This window comes from Gavialis gangeticus, unplaced genomic scaffold, assembly GCF_001723915.1.
Source record: "Gavialis gangeticus isolate Ggan-Ray unplaced genomic scaffold, GavGan_comp1, whole genome shotgun sequence".
NCBI classification, from domain to species: Eukaryota; Metazoa; Chordata; order Crocodylia; family Gavialidae; genus Gavialis; species Gavialis gangeticus.
The window spans coordinates 92895486-92906302 of NW_017729032.1; the positions used below are offsets into that span (position 1 = coordinate 92895486).

At 38.0% G+C, this 10817-nt stretch overlaps 1 protein-coding gene across 1 annotated transcript in view; it reads right to left on the minus strand.

Annotated features, from left to right (window-relative positions):
- Positions 1-3570: 3570 nt before the first annotated feature.
- The window catches only part of DACH1 (dachshund family transcription factor 1), a gene marked incomplete at its 5' end in the record, with an annotated part of 684310 nt that continues 677063 nt past the window's right edge, over positions 3571-10817 (minus strand). Inside the window, 2 exons of the mRNA XM_019523822.1 lie at positions 3571-6288; positions 6649-6702. Of these exons, the coding sequence (XP_019379367.1) occupies positions 6251-6288; positions 6649-6702 (92 nt within the window). The remainder of the gene's footprint in view (positions 6289-6648; positions 6703-10817) is intronic.

Sequence of the window (10817 nt, forward strand, 5' to 3'; positions counted from 1 at the left end):
AATATAAAATTAAACCCCAAACAGAGCTAATAGCTTTTGGAGCACTGAACTAATGCAGCTATATCTTTTTTATTTATTATTGATTTTATTTATTAGATTTATATCTTGCCCTCCCTAGAAAAGCTCAGGGCAGCATTACAATAAAAAAAGCAAGATACATTACAAAAACATAAAATATTAAAAAGAGAATAGTATGTAACAAACAGCAAACTCCCCAAGCAGTGCCCCCAAACTTAACCCCCTCTTGTTAAAAGTCTTTCACAATAAAAAGGTCTTAAATTGCTTCCTGAACATATTTTGGTATCTGAGCTTGCTCATTCGGGCATATCCATAGACATCTGAAACAGGACTGAGGCACTTACATCTAAAATTTCTGTCCAAAAATCCCAGATCAAATATTATTTAATTTGTAAACTCTTAGAATAAGTAAGAGTAGAAGAGCAGGGTGCCAGCCTTAGGTGCTGTTTTAGAGGGGATGCAAGAAGAGTGGCTGCTGCCACTGCTGGCTTGATTGCCGCTGCTGCCAGGCCAGCCACTGCCACTGTACTGGCCACCATGGCACCCAGGGTGCAGAAATGGTTTGTTATGCTCCTGTCTAAGCTAGGTTTACCATACATTTGAGTTTTCCTGGACATATCCTCTTTTTGGGCCCTCCACTCTCCACCCAGGTGGTTTTTGAAATCTGAACCAATGTCTGGGATTTTGCTTTGCTCCACTGGCAGGAGTGGGGGAGGGTGATTTGAGGCAGTGGGCACAGATGTATCAGTATGCACGCACACATGGCCAACATGCAGCCAGGAAGGGTTGTGGAAGCAGCCTCGGCAGCTGGATACAAGTAAGCCTGTGGGGGGCAGGGGTTAGAGGGCCATGGCTTTAAACTGTTCAAGGGGCTGTGGAGGGTGTGTGGCAGTATATGTGTGACAGGGATGTGTGGAGGGGAGGGAGGGGGGGTGCCAGCACTGGGAGAAGAAGTCTGGGCACTGGGGCTGTGGCAGAGCAGAGGGAGTAGGGGGATGGTGCCTTCCCCTCCAGTAGGGGAAGGGGGCAGGGGGCACTTGGAGGGCAGTGGGGAGCTCTGTGGCTAGGCTAGTGGCACCAGGGTTGGTGCCCTTGCTTGCGAGGCCAGGCTGCCTGGGAGACACTGCTTGCAGAGGGGGCATTGCCAGGCTGTGGGGGTGCCGCAGGCATCCCTTCTTCCCTCCTGCCCATGTGAGGGCTGAATTCACTCTGCCACTACCCACACAAATTGCATGCTCTAACCCAGTGAAGACAGGAGTAGCTGGGGGCCTTCTCTAGCAGGGTTGGGGGGAGCAGGAGGCTGCAGATCAGGAGTGAGGGGCACCACTTGCCACTTGGGATGGCGGACTGTGGATTGGGACTGAGGGGCACCAGCATAGCTTGTGGGGGTAAAGGGGTCATGGTTTAGGAGTGAGGGTCAGCAGCAGGGTTGGGGGGCTATGGGTGTGGAGTGAGGTGTCCCCCTGACAGTTCTCCTCTTTTTTGGAAGTGGAAATTTGGTAAACCTAGTAAGCTCACTGGGCACAAAGTTGACCTTTGTGTTCTCTAGGATCCTACAGCACCTTCCCTGAGCATACCCAGAATCCCCCAAGTCTGATCAGATCATCACTGATCTCCTGCATATGGTCAATCAGAATCCAGGAACTAAGCATACCTTCACATAAGTCCCATGAGATGTCCAGTGCAGTAGTCATTCTCAGAGCATGTCACTCAGTTTTTCCAAGAACTCCACATCTTGTGGTTGAGCTTTACAAGGGACTACAACACTTTGTTTAAGCAATTTAAAATTGTTCTGAAACAATGGATGGAAAATCAAGATAATATATGGGAGCTGGAAAATATCTGAGCCAGACCATATTTTCTTTATAAAGACATTTAGTGTCTTATTTTCAGGCTAGAGTGTTACTGCTCCCTATTTACTACGATAACATATTTCGTTACATACATATATATATTTCTTAGCTACATTTATCAGCTTTTGACTCTTCTAAATCTTTATGTGGATATTTTCCATGCCATTCAAAAGCCTGACTCCAAAGTCACTGAAGACTTTGTCACATCTACACGTAATAAGACAGTGAAGGGTTTCTCCTGGCAGAATTTCATGGCTGCTTCTTGAATCTGGCTTCTTTATGACATTTCCTCCATAGGTATTTTCCCACGTCTTCCTGCCTTCTTGCTTTTCATGGGAGGAGAATTAAAAATTACCTGTGTAGATGGCAAGTCAAACCACCTAAACACTGATGGCTTAAAATTTCTGTTTCACTGCCTGACTGATAAAGTGATAATTAACCACAAAGGGTTGAAGGAATGAAGCCAATATTGCTCAGAAGCCAGGTTGCTGAGAAAGCATATTGCTGAAGGTGTTTAAAACTGTAGTGGAAAAATACTAGACGCTGCAAAGAATGTCTGCATTGGCATAGGTATATTGGGAGGCTAAACAGTCTTCTTCATCTCTTATCTGTATGATTTTACCACTGCACTCTGGAAAGGACTTCTAGAGCATTTTAACTCAGAAAGACAAAGAAGAATGTTGCTGGTCTGCATGAAGAGGTTAAAAAGGCTCAAAAAAGGCTGAAAAGTTGGCCATCAGCCAGTTTTCATTGGAATATATCTAGCCCTTGAACCACATAACTGCAATCCTCAGAATATTCAAGGAAAATGAAATAAACTGGTCCAGCTGAGTTAATCTCCTCCTGATTCCCAAAGGAAACTTGCTTCACCATGAAGAGGGGGATTAATTTTGCAGGTGTTGTTCAGATATACTCATCACTGCGAACAGCAAAATTACCCTTACGTGTAACAAGCGTATCAGACTTTGGGGAGTTTCCAGTGCAAAAAGATCATCATTCTAGATTTGTTTTTAAATACCTGCCTTTATCTTCAAAAATGCCATCAACTTCTCTGCTCCTTCAAAAACATTTGAACAGATGCAAAGCCAGCAGTATTTTTTTTCACGTACATCTCTACACATTTAAAGCATCTGTTGTTCGTAAAAGATAAATATATAAATAAATAAATGCGTTGGGATATCAAAGTTTCCAAATCTGTTCTATCATTTGAAGGAGATTGGAGATGAAAACAACTTGGCTGCCCCCACACCCTTGTAGTTATGGGAATAATATGTTTTCTTCCATCAATGTGTCCACTTTACATTATTCAGCACAAAGGTTTGTAAAATAAGAATCATGGGAATATCACAATATAAAGGAAAAAAGGTACAAATAACAGCTTCATAAACTGAGAAATGTACATAAATAAATCATGTAGATGGGGGCAGCTTGCTTAGCTGGCAAGAAAAAAAATATGGAAAATCTGCTTGTTAAACAATAACCACAGAGTGTGCTTTTATGATGTTTTTTCACCACAGTAATTCATATTAGAGATAGAAGCAGTTGCATGTTAAATAAAATCATTCAGCATTGTTCTTCTCGCATTACAAAGAGCTGACTTATGTTGTTTTCAGATGCCTCCCATTAGAAAGTAAATATTCTTCTGATGTTATACGTTTCACAAAATTTAATAAAGATGAACTGTAAATAAAGTCTCAGGGAGATTTCAGACAGTTTTATTAGCAGATTGTTGAAAAGAAAAAGAAAATTAAATACAATAACAGTAAACGTGGTTCTCACATTGAAACCAGGCTCAAATAACTAGGCTACCATAGAAAAATTTCCAATTCTTGCATTATGATGTAAAAACAGATTTTTGTACAGATTTTGTACAACAAAATTCGTAATAACCTTTTATCATTTTTAGAAAACTTTAAATATATAGATAAAAATAGACAATTTTCATAGGTCCTACATGAAGATGAGTATGTTCTGTTCCAAGGGCTTGCATAGAGCGCAAATGTGGTTATAATATAGAACAACTAGACATTAATATCTTTAAGATTACAAAAGCATATAAACAATAACATGAGCACAACTTTTCATCATCTATGCAAAAAAACCCAAAATCTGTATAACTAAAGAAGGGCAAAAATTGAAATTACAGCAACATTTCATGGATTGTAATATTTACACCATTTTAGTAAGATTCTCTCTCAACATCCAGTTTAAAAACTGTTTCCCCTTAATCCATAAGATTTCCATTTATGTACCAAGCCAACACTGAGGCATTCCCAAAGGTCTTCAAAATATATACTGTAAAACTATTAAACCTACTTACAGGTGACTCTATGCAAGGAGCAGAGCAATGGCAGATGCTACTACATGTTTCAGTTGTAGGCTTTTACTTCTCTTTCAGATATGAATGATTCAAAAGCTTGCCACAAATCCATCTAACTTTACAGTTGTTAACCCTTTAAAGACTGCATATGAAAAATGTGGAGTCCAGAATCTCTAAAGTGTTCAACTATGAAAGTTATGAAAGAATCATGATTAGAAAATAATGTTACTACAAAGTATTAGATAATAATATTTAATGAAAAATATTGCTCAATAGTTCTTTAAAAAAAAATTGCCTTGATGTGAACTTGTATATACAACTTTTCTATTGTTAAAAAAGGATTGTGGTGGAGTAAAGATGGGCTACACAAAAGAACTGTGTACCGATATTGCAAGGAAGACCTACAAACTATAGAAGCTCAGTGCTAGAGTTTACAAAACATTATCTTTTTTCTTTTTACTTAGACAAAATAATACTAATATCCAATCAGAACTATTTTTAAAGAAATATGTTTAAGTTAGGCATCTTAGACATTAAAGGTTCTGATATGTTTCCATGAAATAAATAATATTTATATGCATAAAACATTAAAGGTGAAAAAAGCATAATCACAAAACTTACAGTAAACAGCACTGATTCACAAAATCAGTCTTTAAAGGGGTAACCCAAAAGTATGCAAAGCAAAGAACATAATTCTTGTATGTAATAAGCACTGTGTTGCAGCTTACTTCCAGTTATCAGCACACAGGTGAAAACACATACTGTAACTTTCATAAAGACAGTGAAAGGAACACATAACCACCCTTCCCTAAGACAAGGCAGGGAAGGACAATAGACTTCAACTGTATCACTCAGCTCTACGTGGAATTGGACTGATACATCAAGTGTTTGTTAGGTTTTCTTTTTTTAGTAACATTGACGTAATATGACATTAACATATAAAAATATTTCTGGTGTTTGACTTGCTGCTCAGCCACAGTCCATTCTTAAAAGTGCACTAACAGGGCACTAAGCAGGGCTCAATATACAAATAAAAGTGGCTGATACAGAATTCTGACTTGTTACCAGATGCTTAACATCTCATTCAGTAATACTGTGACTCCAGGACAAATATTTACATGCCTGCATGCGTTAAAACTAGAAAGGCGTCTTTCTGACCAACAGGGTGACAAAACATATTATCTAAAATTTTCATTTTCCTAAACTCTAGTATTCTACTGCATACATAATACCTTCCGTGTGTGGTTGTGTTCATATACTGTACATGTGACCAACAGTTTGAATAAAGAAGCAAAGTCTTTTATTTCATAAACCCCTGCCAGTTTAGAATGAGAAATTATTACTTTTTATTTATTTTTCTTCTAGGAAAAGAGACTTTATGAACAGTAAAACAGTATTGTTTACATTCAGCATTTCTTTTCACTTTGACAAAATTTCATTTTGCTTATTGTGATCTAATGTCCACACATTGGTCTCTTGGAAAGTAGGTGAAAAAAATGTCTTTAGAAGAAAACCCACAATTCTCAAGTTTGAAAACTGAATGTAACTATTTTTTTTTCTTTTTCTTTTTTTTTTTTTTTGTAAGAATCCTCTCATGCCCTCTTACAGGTTTACTTCTGAGCAGTCTTGCTGGTTTAGGTGTGGCATAACAGTCTGCAAATATAGGGAAACACTGCTGGAAGGAACGCCTGATGTGCTCAAATACAGAATGATCAGAGGAGGAAAGAGTTTGCATCCCATTCAAAAAAAGAACACTAGGCCTTGTTCTGACCCATCTGTAACTGTGTATACACGGGGATCTAACAGCAGAGCTGCAGATTTTCACTGAAAGAAGAAGAGTGCTTCTTAGACATTTACAAACATTCTCTAGACCTCTGGATTGAGCCACAGGTGATAACCAATGGAGGACACTCTTGCAGAATGCTTTAAACTTTGAAGAATGTTAATACACACATTGAGGAAGTTGCCTTGAAAACACTTTTTTAACAGAACTTCCAAATATTGGATGTCTTACTGCAAAGTCCTTTACCATAGCACAGGTATCTCCAGCAGGAAAGATTCAGTACATGACAGTAGTTTTCAAATAAAGTCTTCCATCTAAAATAAGAAAAAAAAAATTCATTAAATAACCAGTCCTATACTCTATCACCAGGACAAGCAGTAAGTTTGTAAAATGGGTAACTGCAAAATTTCAGGTGGTAAAAAGCTACATGAAAAATGGTGGCATTGAGATGTTGGCCTGTCAGTGATGTTATTTTACCACCAAATGTTGAAAATTAATGCCATCAACAAAGACACGCAGACTGCAACACTTGAACACTGCAACAGTTTCTATAGCTCTAAATCACATGATAATGCTCTAAAGCTTTAGTATATGCTGCATTCATATTATTGCTTGAACAACAGAAAAATAGTTTGCGCTTCTGTGCATGTATTTTTACTGATATGTAAACTTAACTGAATACTGCTGAACACCAATTACTTCTTCCATGGTTGCAGAGCAAAAATCTCCTGCATGCAATCACAAACACTCGCATCACTAAAGGCATTGCTCATACCTTATGATTTAGCTCTGTTGTTAAATATACCATGTAATGTAACCATTGCACACATTTGTAGTTATTTATACATAACCCAGCATAAAAGATTTAAACAGCATCAGTGAATTATAGCCTTTTCCCCCTAAAAGTGCGATTAACTAAAGAATTACTATGTTAAAAATGTAAGCATGTCTCAATTTTTACTACCTAATTGAGAAACATATGTTTAAACCAGAGTGTGTATGTGAGAAATGTGGTGGGGGAAAAGACATGAAAAACAAATGATATAGCCACTGAATCAGTAATTCGGAAGTGGGCGGGAGCTTTGGGATTAATACTGCTTTATGCCCCAAATCTTTTTTAACTGGTTTCCAAGTATGAAACAATATGGATATACAATACAAAATATTTATATATAAAAAAGAGAAATAAACAAGCTCATAGGTTCATTCTCACTAAGCTGTCCTATCTGATAAAAAAGTGTTTATCTTCTGGGTCTAAATTACTGAAGTTATAGCACATTGTACTCCTGAATTGCCTACTAAGGGCTTCCAAGGACAAAATACCTATATTTGAATGTACAAATAGCACAGAAATTCTTCTGGTTCAACCTTAATGCATCAGTAAATATTTATAACTTTCTTTCTTTTGAATTCAGGCTAGTTAATCTATATTAACCTGTCATATTATTTAAAAAATCACATTGTGAAAAAAAAGAACAAGAATCCATTGGAATAGAGACATTTTAATAATCACTGAACTTTTTCAAACACTCCAACATCTGATCAAGCTTACAGCAGTGAAATGAACCTTCTATAACTATTGACAGAAACAGAGAAGAGCTTCGTTAGGGAGGCACCTTAAAGCACACGCAATCATAAGTGGTCACACACTGACCTTCCACATCCCACTGAGGAACTTCTGTCATTGCTACACAAGGATTCAGGACAGAATTAGCATGCATTTCTCTGTTCCTCAACAATTGTTTCAATCTATTTTCAATCTGCATTTCTCTCCAGTTCTACTCTCATTTTCCATCACTTGCTCTCTTTTTTAGTTCTCTGGGTATGCGCCCTTCTGCTTTTTTTCCTACCCTTTCACTCCTCCCTTCCCCTTCCTCTTCACAGATGATCCAAGCTTTTTTCAGTGGAGTAGACAACCCTCCCTGCCTGTAGATACTTACTTTCAGAACCATTTCAACCTTCTCTTTGCTCTTTATGGTCTTTGTGCATTGAAGAGAGATAAAAAGAAATTGAGTAGGCCTTAACTTAAAGGCTTTTTATTCTGCTGTGATGCATGAAGAACAGCCCAAATGCTTGTGAGAAGTCAGAGAGGGAAAAAAAAAGAAAGGTTATCTAAAAAATACTCTGGAAAGGATCAACTTTGGAGGCCTGATAAAAGGGATTGAACACCCTGCCCCTCTCCCCCCCCCCCCAACTATACTGTAAACACAGGCTAACTGGACCACCATTGATGATACTTATATTTAATTCTGCCACATATTGAACAAATACAATAGCCACTTACAATAGTAAACCTGTCTAGATACCTCTGCAGGGGAATTAATCCATAGTATATACCAGCACTTTGGCTAGTTTCAACGAGTATGCTAATACGGGCTAGGCATAAATTCTATACCTAAACATTAAGATAATCTAAAGCCACTAATTTATATTTTATGTGACTATGTCTCTACATACCTTTTAGAATAAAATGTTAGTTAAAAATATTCTCAGCTATTACAACAATAAAAAAAAATAGCTGTAGGATGCTGAATCCTTGAAACAGAAAGCACAAAAGGAATTTCCATGCAGGGAAGAGCAGTACCGGTATTAAAAAACAGCTTTATTTTGTACTGCCTATGAACCCAATCTGGTACTGAAGTCATTTTTTATTAATTGAATTTTTTATTTATGTAAATAGCACCAGGATCAGGTCCTATAGTTTCTGTTTTACACCTTCTTAACTTGTTTGATGAATTCTCCTAACAGATGGACAAATGTAGCAAGTATTAAATATATCAGCTGTAAGATATAACCCACCTGCCACAGCTGGCATAGGTATGGCATGTTTGCAATTAAGTCATACTTAGAGTTCAAAGGTTCCCAACAAATGCTAAATATTTTCTTTATTTTTTCAAGATTTACAACAATAAGAATATGTGATAAGATAAAAACAATGAACAACTCTTTCTTTGAAACTTACTAAATTGCATTTAGCTTTAAGAAATATTTCCAGACTCTTGTTCCTGTCTCAATATTTCTCTCAACTTAATTCTCCCTTTTCCAGTCTTCTGGTAAGTGATTGGAGCCTACCAATGTTGTTATCAAAAGTGCTCTGGGTCCTCTGTATGTGTTGCCAGTGTGTTCCCCTGTGAATACCACAGTTCTGAAGTTTCCTGCCCCCACTTATTGTGTTTACCCATATATTTTACGGTCCATTAGACTAATATATGCAGAGTTTACTTCAAGGCATACAAAGTTATATACTATCCATGCAGATATACTGTAACTACTTGAATCCAAGATGACTTCAAATTTAAGATCCCCTCCCCAATAATTAGATTCTATGCATGGAAAACGTATAAAATGTATTATCATTTCCCATGCATAGAATCTATTGCTGGGTGGTTGTCTTAAATTAATTCCCACCCCCCAATGCAGTAGGGCAAGTAATGGCAGAGGGGCAGGTCGCAGGAGGGTTAAGTGCTTTAGCCGTCCCCTTTGTGTTCTGCCACTTGTCTCCCACCACTTCCCCCCCTTATTCCCTGCTCTCTAGTGCCTGTGTTCCCTGGTGCCTGCCACTCCACAGTGCCTGACCCCCTGACTGCCCCCACTGTGATGGCCAGAACCAAAGAAATTAATAAGCAATAAATATGTGCTTCTTGGAGACATTTGGAACTTTTGTCTAATACGAAGCTTGTATTTTTGTAACTCGCAAATGTAACTTGTAACTGTTTGTGGAACTGACTAGGCCTCAAAGACAAAGCTATAGCTGTGAAATTAGCTGACCTAGTAGTTCTTTCTTGCTCAGAATTTAGCCTTGATGATAATAAAAACTGGATTCAACTGCCTTTCTTGAAATGTACTGGGTATCTCAAAAAAGCATAGTCAGAGAGTTTTGAAGGGGCTGGATTTAGGCGGGGTAATATTAATTTCAAACCTGAAGATGTTGTGTTGCAATTTGCTTATTGGATAAACTCAAGCTTGGGCAGTAACTTATTATAATGATTTCTAACACCTTTTAACTCCATAGGATAACAGCTATAAAGCACTATTATGAATGGCTATATAACTAAAAATTAGCATAATTAGAATATAAAAGAACACACATGTCATAGTAACCCTTGGGAAGAATGGAACAGAAAGGTCATTACTGTCCCATACCCCCATGGATCTCTCTTAATCCCTGTGAGAGCAAGAATCAGATCCTGACTGAGGGGCTTCCACTGGTTATCCTTTGGGCAGCCCAGTTCAGAGATGTCTAACTTTGCTGATTTAACTTCATGTGCATCTTCTAACCGAGGAACTATCAATAAGTTACTAACCAAGTGGAAACTCTTAGTTAATTTCTTTATTTGTTTTAGTATCACTGTCAATTTTAATCTGTATTGTTATGTTGTCTGTTTATTAGCTTAACCTTTTTATTAACTATTATATGTGCAAACTATCTTTTGTTGTCATAAGTAAAATTCATTCTTTTTTGTAAGTAAAATTTGTCATTTCTTTCCTTTCCAACATCACCTCCTCAATCCCGAACCAAAAAGCCCAGTGGCTAATAAAATTGCAGTGCTCAGTGAGTCTGCAACTAAATTAATATACTCACAGTGCCCAGCTGGCCTGTGACAACTGGCGTTATGAACAGGATCGAGGATGGAGAGTTTGGAGGGAAAGAATGGTGTAGAGGGGTCAGAAGGGTGGGCCCCACTGATTACTTTAATAGAAGAGGTTATGGGTATTAAGAATCAGGGTGGGATAAAGAGAGATTGAAACCTGCCTGGAGCAACCCTCCCACAGTTCCCTGTCAGTGGGCTGCGTTCACTGCCGTGCAGAAAGGCAAACCGAGGAAGGGATGTCTGTCTTGGCT